We start from the raw sequence: 23197 nt of genomic DNA, 5'->3' as shown, positions 1-23197 counted from the left end.
CCTTAATCATAGTGTGGATTCAGGGCTGGAAGATCAACTATAGACATGATATTTTCTCTTTGTCAACGCCAAGTAAAGTGCAAAAAGCAAAACTGACCATTGTACATCACTTTTGTGGACCTAACCAAAGCATTCGACACAGTCAGCAGAGCAGGTCTATTTGCAATACTAGAAAAGATAGGATGCCCACCAACCCTGTTAAGTCATACATTCATTCCACAACAACATGAGAGCAACTGTCCAGTTTGACAGGTCCACTTCGGACAGCTCTGAGATGAAAAGTGGAGTAAAGCAAGGATATGTTCTTGCCTCTACACTCTTTTGAATCTTCTTCCCGGTACTCTTGAACTGTGCGTTTAAGAACATGAAAGATGGAGTGCATCTCCACACAAGATCAGATGGGAAACTCTTCAACCTATCCCAACTTAAGTCAAACACCAAAGTCAAAAAGGCGCTAATCAGGGAACTTCTATTCGCTGATGATGCTGCCCTCACAGCCCACAATAAAGATCTACTACAAGAACTCATGGATTACATTTGAAGTACCTGGCAGGCATTTGCTCTCACTATTAGCATCAAGAAAATGGTTGTATTAGAGTAGGTGGGTTCCACAAGATACTTCAATTATCCTACATGCAAACCAGCTAGTAATCGTCCAAAAGTTCAGCTATTTAGGTTCTACAGTGACCACCAACCTCTCACTTGATGAAGAGCTAAATGTTCGCATTGCAAGGGCTGCCACCACCTTTAGCAGACTGACTAAAAGAGCATGGAACAACTCAAAGCTTACCATCAAGACCAAAATGCTAGTGTACCAAGCTTGCGTCCTCAGCACTCTCATGTATGGTGGGGAAACATGGATAACTTATGCTCATCGGGAGAAAAGGTTAAATAGTTTCCAACTACGTTGTTTACACCGTATACTCAACACCAAATGGCAGGATAAAGTCACCAATGCAGAGGTTCTTCAAAAGGCAAATTTACCAAGCGTGACAGCCCTGCTCAAGCAAAGACGTCTGCGCTGGCTAGGCCCTCTGAGTAGCTTGGAAGTCGGATGCATACCCAAGGACATGCTATACAGGGAGCTATCGGAGGGAACAAGAACAACAGGACGTCCCAAGTTTCGCTATAAAGACACATGCAAGCGAGATATGAAGGAATTTGGAATTGATCCTGACCAATGGGAAATCTTGGCAAGTGATCATAACAAGTGACGCCATTGTCGTCATCAGGGTATCAAAGTCCATGCAGAAACTGGTTCCTACAGCTTAAAGAGAAAAGAGCTCAGAGGAGGAAGCAAGCAGCTCCCAACCCAGATACATACATTTGCAATAACTGCCAAAAATCAGGCAAATCTCGGATTGTCCAATTCAGTCATATGAGACATTGCAAACCATCTACATCATAGGCTGCAATTCCCAGAGTCTCTCGTAGACGAAACGTTGCCAACAAGCCTTACCCAAGAGATTTCTTTGCACTGGAGTAAACCCAATGCAAATAAATTGGATATTTCTTTTCATAGAATCTGTAACATGAGATTCTATGGCCATTTAGTTCACCTCTGGGTGTCAATGCAAGATTCTTCACTGTACATTTTCTAGATTTGATCAACTCTAATTTTAATGTCCAGAGAAACTGAGCTTCTTCCATTTCCTTTGGGAGATCATTCCAACATTAGGAGACCTCACAGTTGGGAAGGTTTTCTGGGTTTTCATTTGATTTTTCCTTTTAATAATTTTCTCTTATTACTCCTAAGTTAGTTCTCTACCACTCTGCTGCTTACACCCTTCAATTATTTGTATGCTTGTGTACAACTGTAGTCGTTGCTTAGGACGTGTCTACATTACAGAGTTTTGTCGACAAAAGTTATGCCGCTTTAATTAAACCACTGTTGCATGTCCACACTATGCTCCTTGTGTTGGCAGAGCACAGGCATACTAGCAGCTCTTGCATCGACACAGAGAGCAGTGCACTGCGGGTAGCTATCCCACTGTGCAACTGGCTGCAGGGTGCTTTGGGAAGGGTTTTCAATGCCTCATAGGGCAGGCACAGCATCACATGATGCAGTTTTCTTAATCCCATTGTTCCATGGGCATCCTACTAGATTGCCAGCCGCTTTTCAACTGAAGTGGGGAGTGGGGGGGAGAAAAGGGGAGGGCATGTGTGGGGCGTGTGTGTGTAGAGACAGAGACAGACTGTTTTGGGGAAGTATATGAGAGTGGGGGAGGAGTGTGTATGTGAGAGACAGAGTGCGTGTTGGGGAAAGAGTGAGCGTGTCAGCATGCTGTCTCTAAATTCAGACAGCAACCGGAAGCATCCAGTCCTGAGGCAGGGAAAGGGAGATGTCTCCAACATCAGCCTCCATCCCCAGCTCTGCACAGCACAGCAGTCTCCCTCCCATCCCCTGCAGCAGCAGTCTGCCTGCCGCTGTGTTCCCAGTGCAGGGGAGAGCAGGATTCCACATTAACGATTTGCTCTTTGCTGCCAGAATGGAGCAGCACGTTCAGCTGTCAGAACTTCCCGGAGCTTTGAAAGGGGAAGGCGTATGCCTTTGTAGCTGGAATCCAGGGCAGCCAAGTTCCTAACAATCAGCAGAGCTATCACGGTGGGTATTGTGGGATATTGGGGGAGGCAAGTTATGGCGACAGAATTAACAGCTGCAGCTTTAAAACACTGTGTCGTTTTAAATTTGCTGCAAAAAGCGTTATGCCTCTTGTCGAGGTGGTTTTGTTTTGCCGACAAAACTAGCTTTGCAATGTGTTCACCTCCACTGTTTTGTGTAGTATAGACAAGGGCTTAGACAATCTATGTGTAACTGCCTTAGGTCGGACCTTCCAGACCCTTTGGGAATGTTGGTGGTTCTATCTGAACTCGCTATGGTTTGTCATCCAGCGGTGTAGTCTTCTCTACAGTGTTTAAAGTTACATTAGGCATTTTGATTGCAATAACTTATTGCTGCTGATCATTCTCTTGCCTAGTCTTTTGGCATTACAGGTGTTTCTCCCCCTTCAGAATATTATCTTCTCATTATTTCTCCTAATTTAGGATCCAAGAATTTTGTTAGTGTGACATTTACTCTCTCTTCTAAATCATAAGTGAAGCTTAAAATAGTATCAGCTACATCACAGATCCTGCTCTAACCTGCAGAAGCCTGAACACAGCTTGATACATGGCTGTTAATGCCCCTTGTTTATGACCCTTCAACCAGTTTTTGATCCACATGACAGTGTCCATAGCAAGCAGATATTAATGGCTTTTGACTCCAGTACAACTACCAAATTCCCTTCATCCACCAACTTAGCCTTTTGGGGAGAACTAGAGTCATGTTTATGCCCTGCCACACCACATACACTCCCCCTCTACTGCCACCCTCCCACCCTGCAGAGTTTTGCTCAGGATACTGCTCACTAACCAGAAGAGACCCAGTCTATTTCCATCATATACATGCACACTTACTTGTTTGTCCAGGTAATACTTACAGGTTTTCCTGCAATTTGCTGGAGTCCTGTTTGGTTCCAAGTTGGCTCATCAAATTCTTTATCTGAGAAGCTGAGGAAAAGAGTTTACAATGGCTTGGTGATTTGCAAGGCAAAACCATTTTAAAACAACACAGACTCCTTCTTGCTTATTTTTCTTGACGTTCCCCTTCTAGCTGCATTACCATCTCTCCCACAGAAATGTTGCTATCAAAGTTTTGTTGAAGTAAGGCTTGCCCACCACTTTAAGATGTACCTGTTGTCTCAATCTAGATGAAATAAATGGGCCAAAGATGTTAACATAACGCAGTCATTGTCCAACATTAAATTGTGTTAAACAAGGTCTGCTTAGTACCATAGCAAATACCATTAAAAACATTTAAACCTTTTATTAAAGAAAGAAAAGAAGGAAAATCAGTGAAAGCATTTGAAAAGTAAAATATTAAATAAGGCCTCCATTTTAACATCCTGTGTTCCGTTTCCCTTTAGCTGGAGAGGGTTTTAGCCCCCCCAGATTGACAGTCTCTTTGAGGTGTCAGATGGCAATAACTGTCCTTTTAGGGAAGAGAGAAGATAGTTGAGAGGGGCTGGAGTTGTTATTGCTGCTGTTAAAGTTCAATCCCATTTCATCTCAGGTGGGCACTGGAATTCAGCAGGAGCTGGTAGAAATGGTGATGTCATCAGAGTCACTCTCTCAGGACTGGTCTGGGTCTCTCTCAGGATCAGAATGACAAAGGCCATGTGTCCCACCAAACGCAGCCAGGAAAGGAAGCTTGCTTCGGTAACCTCTGCCTGTTGTTTTCCCCAAAGTCTCTTTATTTAAGGACCCAAAAAGGGAAGTGATGGGTGAAATAGCCAATACCCTTATTTTGTACACCAATTTTGGCTAATTAATTTCCAGTTCTACATCTCTTGTTTTTACCAAGCATGGTATCAACACACTCCTTGAATTATATCAATGTGGCCTTTTTTGTTTGGACTGATTTAGTCTCTGTCTGGTTCTTTTGCACATTGATAACATTCTTTATTGAAAATAACTTCCAGGCTAAATTTCTAAGCAGGCAAAAGTTACAGACCAATTGTCACAACATACCTTACCCTAAATGCTTTTTATGTTAGACCAAGTGAGGGTGTTTGAAGTAGTCTGGTCATTGATTTGTAGAGTGCTTACAAGGGACTAGAGTTTTACTAAAGGGTTTAATAAAATAGAGGGGCACCACCAATTTAGAAAGTCACATTTATGAGTTTACCTGTTGATACAAACATCTAGTATTGCTATAAGAGAGAGGAAAGTTATTTCTCCAATTTGTTTAGTTTAGACCAGTGGTTTTCAAACTTATTTGATCGGGCCCTCCTTCTTTGCCTCTGTTGTAGTTTCTGTACCCCTCCCCCGCAAGTACATATACTACCCCCAGCTCTGAAGGCAGACCAGAGAGCAGCAGCTGCTGAAAGGCACCCAGCTCTGAACACAGAGCACAGAAGTTAGGTTGGCAAAGTGATATTTGTCAATATCACTTTTCACACCAGACTTGGTGCCACATTGCCACCCTTACTTCTGCGCTGCTGCTGCCACCCCAGGGCTGAGAGCTCATCATGTCCAGGTGAGGGATTGTGGGGAGGGAAGGAGAGCCTGAGCCCAAGTGGCAGGGCTCCAGGTGTCCCCTTTATCCCCGCCTCCCGGGTGTGCACTACCCTTCTGCACGAGGCCCAGCCACCAGGGCTGACAGCCAGAACTCAAAAAAAAAGCACACAGCTCATGCCTCCCTTGACACATTCCCACGCCTCCTGGGAAGCCTGCTCCATAGTTTGAGAACCGCTGCTTTAGACAAAAAGTACTTTCAATAGTCAGTTTCATTATAGTCCATTTTTCCTGTGTGTTCGTGAAAGACAGCAAGAGGGGAGAGAAACAGTTACAAATACAAAAACGTGGTTGTGAAGTTGCTGAAGCTGTGAGGGACTCAGAGGCAGGTGCACAAGACTACTTTAGCCCCTTTTTTTTTTTTTTTTTTTTTAAATAAACGGAGTAGTTTAAGTTCATGGTATACCTCTAAGCACTGTGGAGAACCTCAAGTAGCTACCCTTACCTACTACACCCAGCTCCAGCCCCCAGTACACCAGTTCTGGAGCTGAACAACAGGAGTTGTTCATGATTTCTTAGCAAGCAGTGTAAAAATCTGAATGAACTTACAGGATGGATATTGCCTTTATAGAGCTGGCCTAAAGAAGAGTTTGAATTGGAGATTTAGTCAGTAAAGTGATCTGTTCCATGCAGAGTTCCCCAGCACAGTTTTTTGCCTGTGATGTTACCAACAATACATGCTCTTCATCAGTGGAAGCAGGAGACAGCAGCCTCCGACTTTGGAGGAGTATGAAGGTATCTTTGCATTTCCAGTACTCTAGTTACTGGAGTGTTCTACTTGAGCTATTAGAATATATTGTAGTTGTGGGTCATCTTTGAAAACTAGTTTCGCATTGGGAAGGAGGAAGAATCTTAGAAGATGTACATGAACAATCTGCATTTAAGTGGGCAGAACACGATTCTTCAAGTCTAGTTCTTCCTGTTGACTATTTCAATTACAATCTTGTTACAGTGGGATTAGAATGCCACTGTTTTTGAGAACAATGAGAGTCAGAATGGGGAGTGACAAGTGAACCAATTCCATCATACCAGAAGAACATTAGGTCCAGTCTACACAAAGAAGTTGCACTATTTAACTAAAACTGTAAATAAATTTAGTTTAGTTGGTGTGACTTCTTCATTTAGATTGTGTCTTGGATCAAGTCACTTATGTTGGATTTGCTCATGAGCCATACTGGAGTGTATTGAAACTATGCTGATTTGCATTTAACAATGTCTTTTAATGTAATGCCTAACAGCACATATAGTACAATGTGGCTTTAAGGAATAATTAAATACTGGAACTCAGAACCTTGCCTGGGTAGCATGTTGATTTTCTGGAAGTTCTATTAGTTCTCACAGTACACAGTTGTGTAGTGAACTCCCCATGCACTAAATTCCCCTATCCGAAGGAGCCAAGCATCACAGATTTCATGACAGAACAACTCTTGTAATGGGTCAGAAATCTAACATCTTCTAGAACAGGGGTCAGCAACCTTTCAGAAGTGGTGTGCCGAGTTTTCATTTATTCACTCTGATTTAAGTGTTCGCGTGCCAGTAATACATTTTACTGTTTTTAGAAGGTCTCTTTCTATAAGTCTATCATATATAACTAAACTATTGTTGTATGTAAAGTAAATAAAGTTTTATAAATGTTTAAGAAGCTTCATTTAAAATTAAATTAAAATGCAGAGCCCCCCGGACCGGTGGCCAGGACCTGGGCAGTGAGAGTGCCACTGAAAATCAGCTCGCGTGCCATAGGTTGCCTACCCCTGTTCTAGAGAATCAAAGAATCATAGAACTGGAAGGGACCTTGAGAGGTCATCTAGTCCAGTCCCCTGCACTCAAGGCAGGGCTAAGTATTATCTAGACCATCCCTGACAGGTGTTTGTCCAACCTGCTCTTAAAAATCCCCAATGATGGAAATTCCACAACCTCCCTAGACAATTTATTCCAGTGCATAGCCACTCTGACAGTTAGAACGTTTTTCCTAATGTCCAACCTAAACCACCCTTGCTGCAATTTAAGCCCATTGCTTCTTGTCCTATCCTCAGAGGTTAAGAAGAACAATTTTTCTCCCTCCTCTTTGTAAAAACCTTTTATGTACTTGAAAACTGTTATGTCCCTTCTCAATCTTCTCTTCTCCAGACTAAACAAACCCAATTTTTTCCAATTGTCCCTCATAGGTCATGTTTTCTAGACCTTTAATAATTTTTGTTGCTCTTCTCTGGATTTTCTCCAATTTTTCAACATCTTTCCTGAAATGCGGCACCCAGAACTGCACACAATACTCCAGTTGAGGCCTAATCAGTGTGGAGTAGAGGGGAAGAATTACTTCTCATATCTTGCTTACAATATTCCTGCTAATACATCTCAGAATGTTTGCCTTTTTTGAACAGCATTACACTGTTGACTCTCATTTAGCTTGTGATCCACTATGACCCCCGATCCCTTTCCACAGTACTCCTTCCTAGGCAGTCATTTCCCATTTTGTATGTGTGCAACTGATTGTTCCTTCCTAAGTGGAATACTTTGCATTTGTCCTTATTGAATTTCATCCTATTTACTTCAGACCATTTCTCCAGTTTGTCCAGATCATTTTGAATTTTAATCCTATCCTCCAAAACACTTGCAACCCCTCCCAGCTTGGTATTGCCGCAAACTTTATAAGTGTACTCTCAATGCCATTATCTAAATCATTGATGAAGATATTGAACAGAACGGGACCTCACTCGTTATGCCCTTCCAGCATGACTGCGAACCACTGATAACTATTCTCTGGGAACGATTTTTCAACCAGTTATGCACCCACCTTATAGTAGCTCCATCTAGGTTGTATTTCTCTAGTTTGTTTAGGAGAAGGTCATGCGAAACAGTATCAAAAGCTTTACTAAAGTCAAGATATACCACATGTTCCGCTTCTCCCCCTATCCACAAGCTTGTTATCCAGTCAAAGAAAAGTATCAGGTTGGTTTGACAAAATTTGTTCTTGACAAATCCATGCTGACTGTTATTCATCACCTTATTTTCTTCTAGGTGTTTGCAAATTGATTTCTTAATTATTTGCTCCATTATCTTTCTTGGTACAGAAGTTAAGCCACCTGGTCTGTAATTCCCTGGGTTGTCCTTACAAGTAAAGCTCAAAATAGTCTTAAAAGTGACAGAAAGCTTTCAGATAGTACTCTATGCACAGATGATCGAAGCCAAGAAAGGTGATGAATGTAATATCTTCTGTTTAAAACCCACATAAATGGGGGAAATTGATTACAATGAAATTTACTACTGAAAGCACCTTTTGTCTAAAGTAACCAAAATGGAAAAGTAACTTCTCTGTCTATTACAGTAATATTAGGCATTTGTATCCATAGATAAACTCAAGTTGATGGTGCCCCTTTATTTTATTAAGATTTTATTTGATAAAACACATATTCCTTGACTATTTTGAAAAACTCTTGTGCTAGTCCCACACCTCATGTGCTGCTCTGTGTTGGCACTAGTCAGGTGTAATGATCTAATAAGGGGCATAGCAGCAGGAGGATTCTGTTCTGTTTCACCCAACTGGTCATGAAAAGAATTAAAGCAAGGCAACACAAGAGAAGAGACAGACAGGTGAATGGGTGGGCAAGAGAACAAGAAAAACCACACTATTTTTGTCTTATAGCTATGAAGCCTTCACTGTCTCATGGGAGGAAGAGAAGCAGACATCGCAATGGAGGGAAGTCAGGGGCTCATGAAGAGAACTTCCAGGAAAACAAGTCCCTTGGAAAGTCAGGAATGGACTAGCTCAGGGGTAGGCAGCCTGTGGCACGTGTGCTGAAGGCGGCACACGAGCTGATTTTCAGCGGCACTCACACTGCCCGGGTCCTGGCCACCGTTCTGGGGGATTCTGCATTTTAATTTAATTTAAAATGCTTAAGATGCTTCATTTAAAAAAAAAACGTATTTACTTTACATGCAACACTAGTTTAGTTATATATTATAGACTTAGAAAGAGACCTTCTAAAAATGTTAAAATGTATTACCGGCACGCGAAACCTTAAATCAGAGTGAATAAATGGAAGACTCGGCACCCCACTTCTGAAAGGTTGCTGACCCCTGCTCGTGTTAAGCCAGAGGGCCACCATACTGTCAAGGGATGACTAGCTGTTGCAGCAACATGGATAGGTGCATCTGGCAAAGCAGGTTGATAAACAAGGCCAATTACAAGGGAGCTGCTGTGGTTGATTGACCTCCTTCCCCGGCTGTGTTCAGTTACTTCAGGTCACTTAGATACCGGCTGACGTTTTTAGATTTGAGAAATTCCACATAACTCTTCCAAGAGATCAGTAGAACCTCTCCTGCAGACAACCAACTGCCTAGTAAGAAATCCGTGATTCCCATTAGTTAGCTACTCTGGAGTTTTAATGAGTAGCTTGCCGTCATTGGTTATTGTCTAGACTGGGAAAGAGGTGGAGAGACGCTGCAATGCAAAGACAGGCTAAGGACAAGGCTGGAGAAGGAATTCAAGGGAGCCAGAGAGGCCCGGGGTTGGGTGCAGCCTGCGGCAGCAGCGGGGTGAAAGCCGTGAGAACAGTTACCGGGGGGGGGGGGCAGAACGGGGTGATGCCCCAGCCCTGGGGGAGGCAGCGAAGGGGCGTGTCAGGGACAGCAGGGGAAGCCGCAGGATTCCGTGTGGCTCGGCAGGGAGCGGCGAGGGGCCGGGCAGAGCCCGGGGCCGGGAGGCGAGGGGGGCAGAGCTGGCAGCGCGGGGCGGCAGGAGGGAAGGAGGCAGCGCAGGGGCAGGGCTCAGGCGGGGAGGGACGCGGGCAGGCCGGCGGCAGGAGGAGGCGCGGAGGCGGAGGGGCGGCCGGGAGGCGAGAGCGAGGAAGGGCCGGGCCGGGCCGCACTCACTGTACTGGGCGATGCGCTGCACGTTGGCGCTGCAGGTCTGGATGATGCCGCTGAAGTCCCGGGGCGGAGGCTGCCCCTGGGGCCCCCCGGGCCGGCACGCGTCCAACGGGCCGTAGGACATGGCGAAGCCGGGCTGGGCAAAGGGGTCCGGGGCAGGGCGGCCGGGAGCTCAGCTGAACTGGGCAGAGCACTGCCTCACCAACTGCGCGTGCGCACCAGCACCCGGCACCAGGGACAGGCCTCCAGGACGGCGCATGCGCACTCACTGCCTCGTCTCAGCGGTGGGCGGGAGGGTACTTGGGCGCCATGGTTACGGGGACCCGGGGTCTGTGGGGCCCGAGGGCCGCGCCGCTCGCAGGGGCCCAGTCCGGAGCTGGCCAGCCAGGCACTGGGCGCCCCGCCAGAGCCTGCGCGGTGACGGTCCGGGCCCTGCCTCGCCTGGGCATCCTGGAGCGGCGCTGGGCTGCAGGGGCCTCGGGGCTGGGCAGCGGAACAGCACTGGCCAGTGGCTCCCTGTGCAGCCCGCCCCTTGGGAGGGGTTTGGGGTTCAACTGCACCAGCCCGTCAGGGCCCACAGCACTGGCCCTTTGCAGGCGGGACATAAGGAAGAGGACAGCCAGGACATTGATACCGAGCGGTCTGGGGCCCTTGGTAAACTGGCCGCAATCAGGCAGTGTGCCTTGGACTATTGCTGAATGTACCTGTCTACATTTGGGACCAAAGAACGTCAGCCATGGTTACGGGCTGGGGGATTCCATCCATCTGAAAAAATGTGGGGGTCATGGTGGCTAATCAGCTGGACATGAGCTGCCAGGGTGATGCTGTGGCCAGAAGGGCTAATGTGATCTTTGGATGCATACACGGGAATCTCACATAGGAGTAGAGCGGTTATTGCAGCTTGTATTTGGCACTGGTGCATAGGTGGCAGGTGACTCTTGTGTTTGGCGAGGCCGGTGCGAGCACTGGAAGCTCCCTAGAAGTGGAGGGCCCCATCCCCACTCAGCCTCCTCCCCTGAGGTCCTGCCTGCACTCAGCCACCCCCTGAGGTCCTGCTGCAGCTCAGCCTCTTCCTGCTCCCCCGTCTCTTCCCCAAGTCCCCTACTGCCTGCCCACTACTCACTCCTCTCTGCCCCCACACCTACCGTTTGCTCCTTTCTGCCTTATGGGCGAGTGACAGGAGGAGGGGGCGGAGAGGAGCGGGTGAGTGGAGCCTCAGGCAGGGAAGAGGCAGAGCGAGGGCGAGGTTTCAGGGGGAAGAGGCGCAGTGCAGGTGGGGACTCAGGGTGGAGCTACGGTCTGGGCGCTGGTGACCTACCTCCCCCACACTTTTTGGGAGCTGCTGGTGGCAGCACTCCTAAGACGGCTGGCTGTCACATGTCCAAAGGGAGGTGCACCACATCCGGCATTTTTTGCCCTATTTGGAGAGGCTTAGCTTCCCCAGATCTCTTATGCCCACTGCCCATACACTGGTGTAACTGCTATTGGAATACTGCTGTGATGGGTTGGATCACAGAAACCCCCTTGGGAACTGCCACCTGGTGTGCTGAGACTACCTTTAAGCCCGTTTTCCCTGGCAGCTTGGGATGTCAGTGCTCTGCCTGGTTTGAGCCAGACATGCTTGCCTGCTACAAACACAGATCCAGGTCTGAAACACGTCCCCCAAAAGCTGCAGGCTTAACTGAAAACAGCTTAAGAAGTTTCTGTCTCCAACACTCAGGTACTCCAATGGGGTACCCCAAATAAATCCGTTTTACCCCGTATAAAGGAAAAACTCATAAATTGTTTGTCCTCTATAACACTGAGAGAGATGCACAGCTATTTGCCCCCCCAGGTATTCATACATACTCTGGGTTAATTAATAAGTAAAAAGTGATTTTATTAAATACAAAAAGTAGGATTTAAGTGGTTCCAAGTAATAACAGATAGAACAAAGTGAATTACCAAGCAAAATAAAATAAAACACACAAGTCTAAGCCTAATACAGTAAGAAAGTGATTACAGATGAAATCTCACCTCAGAGATGTTCCAGTTAAGTTTCTTTTACAGACTAGCCTCCTTCTAGTCTGGGTCCAGCAATCACTTACACCCCTGTGGTTACTGTCCTTTGTTCTGTTTTCTTTCAGGTATCCTTTGAGGATGGAGAGGCTATCTCTTGAGCCAGCTGAAGACAAAATGGAGGGGTCTCCCAGGGCTTTATATAGTTTCTTTCTTGTGGGTGGAAATTCCTCCCTTCCCCTGTGTAGAATGCCCTCTACAAGATGGAGTTTGGGAGTCACCTGGGCAAGTTACATGTCCATGCATGACTTAGTTCTCTACAGGAACGTTCCCAGGAAAGCTCAGATGTGGACTGGCATCTATCAAAGTCTATTGTCAGCTTAAGCGTTTCTTGATTGGGCACTTACTGAGAATAGTCTTTTCTCAAGAAGCTGACCAAATGCTTCACTGAGGCTACTTAAAATCAAACAAATACACAGCCAATTTTCATAACTTTGAATACAAGAATGATACATGCATACAAATAGGATGAATATATTCAGTAGATCATAACCTTTGCAGAGATATGTTAGGTGTCATATGTAGCACAAAACATATTCCAGTTATGTCATATTTACATTCATAAGCATATTTCCATAAAGCATTATGGAATGCAATGTCACAACTGTGTCCAGTTCTGGTGTCCACAGTTCAAAAAGCATATTGATAAATTGTAGACGGGTCAGAGAACCACAAGAATGATTAAAGGATTGGCAAACACACCTTATAGTGATAGATTCAAGTAGCTCAATCCATGTAGCTTAACAATAAGGTTAAGGGGTGACTTGTTTACAGTTTGAGTACTTACACGGGGAACAAATATTTGATAACAGGCTTTTCAATATAGCACAGAAAGGTATAACACAATCCAATGGCTGGAAGCTGAAGCTAGAAAAATTCAGACTGGAAATAAAGCTTAATTTTTAACAGTGAGGGTAATAATCATTGGAACAACTTAACAAGGGTCATGGTGGATTCTCCATCACTGACAATATTTAAGTTAAGATTGGCTGTTTTTCTGAAAGATCTGCTCTTGGAATTATTTTTGGGGAATTCTATGGTTTTTGGTATACAAGAAGTCAGACTAGGTTATCACAACAGTCACTTTTGGCCTTGGAATCTATGACTCCATGAATAGGACCCTATCAAATTCATGGTCCATTTTGGTCAATTTCACGGTCATAGGCTTTTAAAAATTGCAAATTTCATTATTTCAGATATTTAAATCTAAAATTTCATGGTGTTGTAACTGTAAGGGTCATGACCCAAAAAGGACTGTGGGGAGGGTCACAAGTTTATTGTAGGGGAGTTGTGTTTATTATATGGAGATATACCTATCTCATAGAACTGGAAGGGACCCCAAAAGGTCATTGAGTCCAGCCCTCTGCCTTCACTAGCAGGACCAAGTACTGATTTTGCCCCAGATCCCTAAGTGGTCCCCTTAGGGATTGGACTCACAACCCTGGGTTTAGCAGGCCAATGCTCAAACCACTGAGCTATCCCTGACCAATCATCCAAAAAGTGTCCTGGAAGCTCTGAGGAATGTTCTGCCCGTGCCCTGTGAAATTACCCCTGTCCCTCCTGGCTGGTGAAGTCTAGTGAAGAGTTTCTGGCCTCCAGGACAAATGAGACAAAACCTCTTTCAAAGAAAGCATACTTCTGGATATGCTAAGGAATGCACTGGTGTCTCTGAACTTGAAGAAGTCTGCACTTATTGCCAACAACCTCAGCAACACTGCCCATTTCCAGCTTCCCTTTTCTTGACAAGGTCACTGAGGAAGTTGTAGCATCCAGGCTTCAACAGCGCCTGTATCCTCTGCAATTAAGTTTCAGGCCAGGGCTGAGAAATGATCTGATTTTTTCACATCTGTCTTCACCACTGAGGATGTTGGGGAGATTCCTACATTATTCCTGCTCTTTACTAGTAACAAAAATGAGATACCCTCAAGATTGAGGTGTCAGAAGTAGAAGTGCTGGAGCAAACTGATAATTTAATAAGCAACAAGACATCTGGCCAAGCTAGTCCATCCAAGAGTTCTGATGGAACTCAAGTATGAAGTGACTGAGCTGCTAACAGAAATACACAGTCTGATTAAAAACAGCTACTGTTCCACAGGATTGGAGGGTAGCAAATGCTGTACCTGTATTTAAAAAGGCTCTACATGTGATCTGGAGAATTACAGACCAGTAAGCCTTACATCTGGGCCTGGCAAATTGGTTGAAATTATAATTAAATATGGAATAACAGAACACTAAGAAAATCATAATCTGATAGGGTCTAACCAGCAGAGCATTAGCAAAGGAAAATCATGTGTCATTAATCTTCTAGACTTCTAATATGTCAATACAGTAGTGGTTAAAGGAGAACCAGTCAGCATAATTTATTTAGACTTTCAACAGGCCTTTGACAAGGTCCTGCCCAAGAGGCTACTAAAGAGCTAAGTAGTCACGTGGTTAGAGGCAAGTATTGTGATGGCATCAAGACTGGGGCTTGGGTGGTCAGGCCTAGTGATCAGGTGCAAGAATCTAGGGCAGGGATCAGAACCAGGGTTGGAGTCTAAGCCCTGGTCTACACTACGAGTTTAGGTTGAATTTAGCAGTGTTAAATCGATTTAACGCTGCACCCGTCCACACAATGAAGCCATTTTTGTCGACTTAAAGGGCTCTTAAAATCGATTTTGGTACTCCTCCCCGATGAGGGGATTAGTGCTGAAATCGACCTTGGTGTGTCAAATTTAGGGTAGTGTGGACGCAATTCGACGGTATTGGCCTCCGGGAGTGTAGCGGGGTGGACACCCGCTCCTGCCTGGAAGGGCTTGAAAACAGCCCTAGAGAGGGCTGCAGTTCTAAAAGCTGGGCTGATTGGGGAAGCGGCCGCAGCTGGGCCACACCCCAGTCAGGCTACAGCTGGCCTGTATAAGAGGCTGGGAGCCAGAAGCTCAGTGGTCTCTCTCTGTGTTCAGGGAGAGAAGGCCTGGCTGCAGGGAGCTTAACTGAGTGCCTAGAGTGGAGCAGAGCTGGGGAGCTCCGGCCTAGGAAAGCCCCAGGCTGCAGGTCTAGGGTAAGGCTAAAGGGGCACTTGGGTTGCAGGAGGCCACCCATGGGTAGGCAGAGGCAGAAGTCCGAACCCCTTTACCTGTGATGAGTGGCTGATACTGCAGTCTGCCCCAGTGAACGGGGGCTAGATGGAGACTGGGCAGTAGCCAAGACTGAGGCGAAGTGGGGATAGTGGGTGGGGGTTCCCCTGGGAGGGGGAGACCCAGAACTGTAGGGGTACTGCCAGGGGGCAGCACCCAGAGAAAGGGGCACTGGGGTCCTGGGAGGGACACGGGGCCAGTGGCAAGGTGGATTACTGGCCTGCAGAGGGCGCTCCAAGGCTGGCAGAGCTAATTCCTGGAGATGACCAGCAGGAGGCACTGCAGGGATGAGTCCGCACAGTTACAGGGAGCTATCTCAGAGTGCTCCGTTGTGACCACTCTGGACAGCACTCTCAACTCCAATGCACTGGCCAGGTACAGGGCCGGCTCCAGGGTTTTGGCCGCCCCAAGCAGCCAAAACAAACAAAACCACGATCGCAATCTGTGGCAGCAATTTGGCGGGAGGTCCTTTGCTCCCAGGCAGAGTGAGGGACCGTCCATCGAATTGCTGCCGAGTACCTGGACGTGCCGCCCCTCTCCGGAGCGGCCGCCCCAAGCACCTGCTTGAGAAGCTGGTGCCTGGAGCCGGCCCTGGCCAGGTAGACAGGAAAAGTCCCGCGAACTTTTGAATTTAATTTCCTGTTTGGCCAGCATGGGGAGCTGATCAGCACAGTTGACCATGCAGTCCCAGAATCGCAAAAGAGCTCCAGCATGAACTGAACAGGGGGTACTGGATCTGATCGCTGTTTTGGGAGACAAATCCTTTCCAAAAGATGAAATGCCCAAATATTTGAAAAAATCTCCAAGGGTATGAAGGACAGAGGCTATAACAGGGACCCGCAGCAGTGCTGCGTGAAACTTAAGGAGCTCAGGCAAGCCTACCAAAGAACCAGAGAGGCAAATGGCTGCTCCGGGTCAGAGCCCCAGACATGCCGCTTCTATGATGAGCTGCATGCCATTCTAGGGGGTGCCAACTACCCCACCCCTGTGCGTGAACTCCATCAATTGATTCTCACGCAACAGGGATGTGGATTTTGGGGACGAAGAAGATAAGGAGGAGGAGGACATTGAAGATAGCGCACAGCATGCAAGTGGAGAAAATGTTTTCCCCGACAGCCAGGAACTATATATCACCCTGGACCCAGTACCCTCCCAACCCACCCAAGGCGGGACCTTGAAGGCGGAGAAGGGACCTCTGGTGAGTGTACTTTTGTAAATATTGTACATGGTTTAAAAGCAAGCGTGTTTAATGATTAATTTGCCCTGAAGACTTGGGATGCATTGGTGGCCAGTACAGCTACTGGAAAAGTCTGATAACGTGTATGGGGATGGAGCGTAAATCCTCCAGGGACATCTCAATGAAGCTCTCCTGGATGTACTCCCAAAGCCTTTGCAAAAGGTTTCTGGGCAGTGCAGCCTTATTCTGTCCTCCATGGTAGGACACTTGACCACGCCAGGCCAGTAGCATGTAGTCTGGAATCATTGCATGACAAAGCCTGGCAGCATATGGTCCTGGTGTTTGCTGGCATTCAAGCAACATCCATTCTTTATCTCACTGTGTTATCCTCAGAAGAGTGATATCGTTCATGGTAACCTGGTTGAAATACGGGAATTTACTGAAGGGGACAGAGGTGGCCATTCCTACTGGGCTGTTTGCCTGTGGCTTGGCTTCCCTGCAGTTAGCCAAGCGGGGTGTGGGGGGAGCATTGGCGCTGAGCTTTTCGCGTTTGGCTAGCAGGGATCTTACCTGATACCAGCCACGTGGTGGAGGGAGGGGTAAAGCGATCATCACACAGAATTGGATGGGGAGGGGGTTAGTTTGGTTTCTGCAGGGATCTTCCCTGATACCAGCCATGTGGTGGGGGGAGGGATAAAGCGATCATCCCAGAGAATCGGATGGGTGGTGGGGCGGAGTTAGTTTGGTTTCTGCTGCTGCACGTTAACAGGAAAACCGCAGCACTCAACGGGCTTTGCTTGGTATGTGATCTCTAACACCAAAGCCGCAGGGACTCAAAATAAGATGCAAAATGCGACCTTGTACCGAAATCACATGTGCTATGTAATGTGAATAGTGTTGTTCACCGTGAAAGAGTATAAGCATTGTTCTGTAAAATGTATCTTTTAAAATACTTCTCTCCCTTTTTTCCCTCCCTCCCGCAGCTGCAAATTTTTCAAGCCTCCCTCCTCCGTCCCGAAGGCTATCTCAGATAAGGCGGCGAAAAAAACGCACGCGAGACAACATGTTTTCTGAAATCATGCAATCAACCCGCGATGAAAGAGCTCATCTGAATGAGTGGAAGGACATGGTATCAAAGTACAGGAAAGTTGCCAGTGAACGTGAGGCCATGAGGGATGCTCGAGATGAGAGGTGGCAAGCTGCAATGCTGGGGCTGCTGCATGATCAAACGGACATGCTCCGGTGTCTGGTGGAGCTTCAGGAATGGCAGCAGGATCACAGAGTGCCGCTGCAGCCCCTGTATAACTGCCCTCCCCCCTCACCATGTTCCATAGACTCCTCACCCAGACGTGTAAGAACGCGGCGGGGGGGGGGGGGAAGAGGCTCCGTGCACCCGCCCACTCCAACTCAGTGGACAGCCCAAGCAGAAGGCTGTCATTATTTTGAACTTTTGAAGTTGCCTTTTCCTTCTCTCCTATCCTCCTCCCAAACCCCACCCAGGCTACCATGTCAGTTCTCTCCCTATGTTTATAATAATGTAATAAAAAATACATGATTTTTAAACGATAGTGATTTTATTTCCTTTGAAAGCAAGCTGTGATCGAAGGGGGGAGGGTAGTTTGCTTACAGGGAATGAGTCAATCAAGGGGGCGGGTTTTCATCAATGAGAAACAAACAGAACTTTCACACTGTAGCCTGGCCAGTCATGAAACTGGTTTTCAAAGCTTCTCTGATGCGCAGCACTTCCTGGTGTGCTCTTCTAATCGCCCTGGTGTCTGGCTGAGCGTAATCAGCGGCCAGGCAATTTGCCTCAGCCACCCACCCCGCCATAAAGGTCTCCCCTTTACTCTCACAGAGATTGTGGAGCACACAGCAAGCAGCAATAACAATGGGAATATTGGTTTGGCTGAGGTCTGAGCGAGTCAGTAACGTGCGCCAGTGATCCTTTAAACATCCAAATGCACATTCTACCCCATTCTGCACTTGCTCAGTCTGAAGTTGAACAGCTCCTGACTATTGTCCAGGCTACCTGTGTATGGCTTCATGAGCCATGGCATTAAGGGGTAGGCTGGGTCCCCAAGGATAACTATAGGCATTTCAACATCCCCAACGGTTATTTTCTGGTCTGGGAAGTAAATCCCTTGCTGCAGCTGTTTAAATAGATTAGTGTTCCGAAGATGCGAGCGTCATGAACCCTTCCTGGCCATCCCATGTTGATGTTGCTGAAACGTCCCTTGTGATCCACCAGTGGTTGCAGTACCATTGAAAAGTACCCCTTGCGGTTTATATACTGGCTGCCCTGGTGCTCTGGTGCCAAGATAGGGATATGGGTTCTATCTATCGCTCCACCACAGTTAGGGAATCCCATTGCAGCAAAGCCATCCACTGTGACCTGCACATTTCCCAGAGTCACTACCTTTGGTAGCAGCAGCTCAGTGATCGCATTGGCTACTTCGATCACAGCAGCCCCCACAGTAGATTTGCCCACTCCAAATTGATTCCCGACTGACTGGTAGCTGTCTGGCATTACAAGCTTCCAGAGGGCTATCGCCATTTGCTTCTCAACTGTGAGGGCTGCTCTCATCTTGGTATTCTAGTGCTTCATGGCAGGGGAAAGCAAGTCACAAAGTTCCATGAAAGTGCCCTTACGCATGCGAAAGTTTCACAGCCACTGGGAATCGTCCCACACCTGCAACACTATGCGGTCCCACCAGTCTGTGCTTGTTTCCTGGGCCCAGAATTGGCATTCCACGGCTATAACCTGCCCCATTAACAGCATGATCTCCAAAGCGCCGGGGCCTGCGGTTTGAGAGAATTCTGTGTCCACGTCCTCATCACTCTCGACTCCTCCTCTCCTGGTTTTGCAGATTCTGGTTCAGCATAAACTGCATAATAATGCGCGAGGTGTTTACAATGTTCATGACTGGTGTCTTGAGCTGAGCGGACTCCATGCTTGCCGTGGTATGGCGTCTGCACTGTTCACCCAGGAAAAAAGGCGCAAAACGGTTGTCTGCCGTTGCTTTCCCGGAGGGAGGGGGAGGATGTATCCAGAACCTCCCGCAACAATGTTTTTGGCCCCATCAGGCATTGGGATCTCAACCCAGAATTCCAATGGGCTTAGGAGACTGCGGGAACTATGGGATAGCTACCCACAGTGCAACGCTCCGAAAGTCGATGCTAGCCTCGGTACATGGATGCACACCGCCGAATTAATGTGCTTAGTGTGGCCACATGCACTTGACTTTATACAATCGGTTGCCAAAAATTGAATTCTGTAAATTCGGAGTAATCAAGTAGTGTAGACATACCCTGAATGTCCCCTTAATAAAATTCCCCTATTTCAACCAGGTGACCACTTGCATGCTGTGCGCTATCTTCAACATTCTCCTCATCATCATCTTCCTCGTCCCCAAAATCCGCATCCCTGTTGCGTGAGAATCCATTGACAGAATCCATGCACAGGGGTGGGGTAGTTGGCACCCCCTAGAATGGCATGCAGCTCATCATAGAAGCGGCATGTCTGGGGCTCTGACCCGGAGCAGCCATTTGCCTCTCTGGTTCTTTGGTAGGCTTGCCTGAGCTCCTTAAGTTTCACGCAGCACTGCTGCGGGTCTCTGTTATAGCCTCTGTCCTTCATACCCTTGGAGATTTTTTCAAATATTTGGGCATTTCATCTTTTGGAAAGGATTTGTCTCCCAAAACAGCGATCAGATCCAGTATCTCCTGTTCGGTCCATGCTGGAGCTCTTTTGCGATTCTGGGACTGCATGGTCAACTGTGCTGATCAGCTCGCCACACTGGCCAAACAGGAAATGAAATTCAAAAGTTCGTGGGGCTTTTCCAGTCTACCTGGCCAGTGCATTGGAGTTGAGAGTGCTGTCCAGAGCAGTCACAATGGAGCACTCTGAGATAGCTCCTTGTAACTGTGCAGACTCATTCCTGCGACGCCTCCTGCTGGTCGTCTCCGGGAATTAGCTCTGCCAGCCTTGGAGAACCCTCTGCAGGCCGGTAATCCGGCTTGCTGCTGGCCCCATGTCCCTCCCAAGACCCCGGTGCCCCTTTCTCTGGTTGCTGCCCTCTGGCAGTACCCCTACAGTTCTGGGTCTCCCCCTCCCAGGGGAACTCCCATCCACTATCCCCACTTCGCCTCAGTCTTGGCTACTGCCCAGTCTCCATCTAGCCCCCGTTCACTGGGGCAGACAGCAGTATCAGCCACTCATCACAGGTAAAGGGGTTCAGACCTGCTGCCTCTGCCTACCCATGGGTGGCCTCCTGAACCTGCCCCATTACCACCATGATGTCCGAATTGCCAGGGCCCACGCTTTGAGAGAAGTCTGTGTCCATGTCCTCATCACTCTCATCACCGCGCTGCCGTCACCTCCTTGCCTGCTTTTGCAGGTTCTGGTGCTGCAAACACTGCAGGATAATGCGTGTGGTGTTTACAGTGCTCATAACTGCCGCGGCGATCTGAATGGGCTCCATGCTTGCCGTGGTATGGTGTCTGCATGGAAAAAAGGCGTGAAACGATTCTCAGCCGTTGCTCTCACTGAGGGAGGGGTGACTGACTACATGGCTTACAGAGTTGACTTACAGGGAATTAAAATCAACCAAGGGGGCTCTTCTGATCGCAAACAACCTACTCAGCAAACAGCGCCAGAGAGCTTTTAAACATCCAAAGGCACATTCTACCACCATTCTGCACTTGCTCAGCCTATAGTTGAACTGCTCCTTACTTCTGTCCAGGTTTCATGAGCCATGGGAGCAAGGGGTAGGCTGGGGTAGGTGCGACCGCACGGTTCTGCCGACTGGGAGAGCAGCCTGAGGCAGAAGCCTCCAGCTCGCATGATATTCCAGGCAGGACTGAATCTCCATTAGATGAAACTTAAAGAAGAGAATGACCTGGAGTCACGCCCATGTATGTCCAGGCACCCCTGACCGACCTCACTGAGGCCGGCCAGAAGCACCCATGTATGTCCAGGCACCCCCGACTGACCTCACCAAGGTTGGCCAGGAGCAACCAGGAGACAGCAGCAGACAGTACAATACAGCTGCTAACCGTCTTTGCTAACTTGCAAAGGCAAGGAGCTGCTGCTGTGTAGCACTGCAGTACCGCGTCTGCCAGCAGCACCCAGGAGACGTACGGTGATAGTGAGCTGAGCGGGCTCCATGCTTGCCATGGTATGTTGTCTGCATGGGTAACCCAGGAAAAAAGGCGAGAAACAATTGTTTGCCGTTGCTTTCACGGCAGGAGGGAGGGAGTAGGGCCTAACGACATGTACCCAGAAACACCCGCGACAATGTTTTTGCCCCATCAGGCAGTGGGAGCTCAACCCAGAATTCCAATGAGCGGCGGAGACTGCGGGAACTGAGGGATAGCTACCACAGTGCAACGCTCCAAAAGTCGACGCTAGCCTCGGTACTGTGGATGCACTTCGCCGACTTAATGCGTTTAGTGGGGACACAATCGACTGTATCAAATCGATTTCTGAAAAATCAACTTCTATTAAATTGACCTAATTTCGTAGTGTAGACATACCCTAAGATCGATAGCCTAAGTTCAAGACCTGGGTCAGGGCCCTAGTACCGGTGCTAGGAACTGAGCCATTGTTCAAGGGGCAGAGCTAAGGTTTATCGCCAGAGTCAGAGTTCAAGCGCCAAAGTCTGGGGTCAAAACCAAAATCAGAGCCCCAAGTAACAAAACCAGGGATCAAAACCAGTGTCAGAGTCCCAGTACCGAAGCCAGGGGACAAAGCGGAGTCAGAGTCCAAGTACTGAAACCACGGGTTGGAATCAGAGGCAGAAGGCTGAAGGGCCAAGCCGGGGTTAGAAGTCCAAGAGCAAGCTGAAAGGCAGGTCCATCACCACAGCTAGCAGGGGAATCCACTTTATTGCACAGACACTTCCTGGAACTCCTCTTTGGCTTAAATAGGGTATCTGCACCAATCAGGGGCCATGAGGGAAGGTGTCAGTCCAGCCTTCTGAGTTGGTACTTCCTGTGGTGTTCATCTCCACAGGTGTAGGGATAATGCCTGTAGTTCTACCACAGCTGCTGGGTTGCAGTGTGGAGCCATTGGCCACCCTGCAGACCTGGGTTCCAGTCCTGTTCCCCAGAACCTCACAGGTGGATCAAAAACTGGCTAGGAGATACAAAGCAAAGAGTAGGACTGAATGGTCAATTTTCATCCTGGCAAAAGGTTCTGTACTAGGTCCTGTATTGTTGGAAATGGAGGTGAGCAGTGAGATAGCAAAATTTTCAGATGTCACAAAGGTATTTAGGTAAGTCAGGACCAAAGTGTCTGTGAGAAACTCGAGAGAGACCTAAACAAACTGGGTGAATGGGCAGCATGATGGTTAAATGAAATTCAGTGTTGATAAGTGCAAAGTAATTCACACTGGAGGAAAAAAATTAAAAAATTTAAACTACTCCTACACCTTCCTGGGTCCTAAATTATCTCCCCATGTCTGGGTGTCAACCTATATCAACTCAAGAAAGGGATCTGGGAGTCACTGTGGACAGCTCAATGAAAACCTCTGCTCAGTGCACAGGTTGATCAAACAAGCAAGCCAAAAATTAGGATGCATAAGGGGTAGAATGGAAACTATTCTAATGCCTGTATATAAATCAAGGATGCAGCCTCATCTGAGTACTGTGTGCGGGAGTGGTCAACCCATCTCTAAAGGATATTGCCGAATTGGAGCGGGTTCAGAGAACAGTTACGGGAATAATTAGGGTTCTGGAAAAACTCTCATACGAAAAGAGCTTGTTTACTTTAGAAAGAGACAAATAAGAGAGGACTTGATAAAAGTAGATAACATACTGAGGGCTCTAGAGAATGCAGATCAGGACCTTCTGTTCTTCCTGTCTC

The 23197-nt window shown here is 47.5% G+C and overlaps 1 protein-coding gene across 1 annotated transcript in view; it reads right to left on the bottom strand.

The window, feature by feature from the left end:
- STX12 (syntaxin 12) overlaps window positions 1-10200 on the bottom strand; it is a 30338-nt gene extending 20138 nt beyond the window's left edge. Inside the window, exons 1-2 of the mRNA XM_034754029.1 lie at window positions 9985-10200; window positions 3480-3549 (exon numbers count right to left, since the gene is read on the bottom strand). Coding sequence (XP_034609920.1) covers window positions 3480-3549; window positions 9985-10105 — 191 coding nt within the window. The 5' untranslated portion in view covers window positions 10106-10200. The remainder of the gene's footprint in view (window positions 1-3479; window positions 3550-9984) is intronic.
- Between the last annotated feature and the right edge of the window lie 12997 nt (window positions 10201-23197).

The sequence above is a fragment of the Trachemys scripta genome, chromosome 20, assembly GCF_013100865.1.
Source record: "Trachemys scripta elegans isolate TJP31775 chromosome 20, CAS_Tse_1.0, whole genome shotgun sequence".
Taxonomy (NCBI): Eukaryota; Metazoa; Chordata; order Testudines; family Emydidae; genus Trachemys; species Trachemys scripta.
The sequence above is the reverse complement of the archived record's forward strand: the minus strand, read 5'-3'. Positions and strand labels throughout refer to the sequence as shown.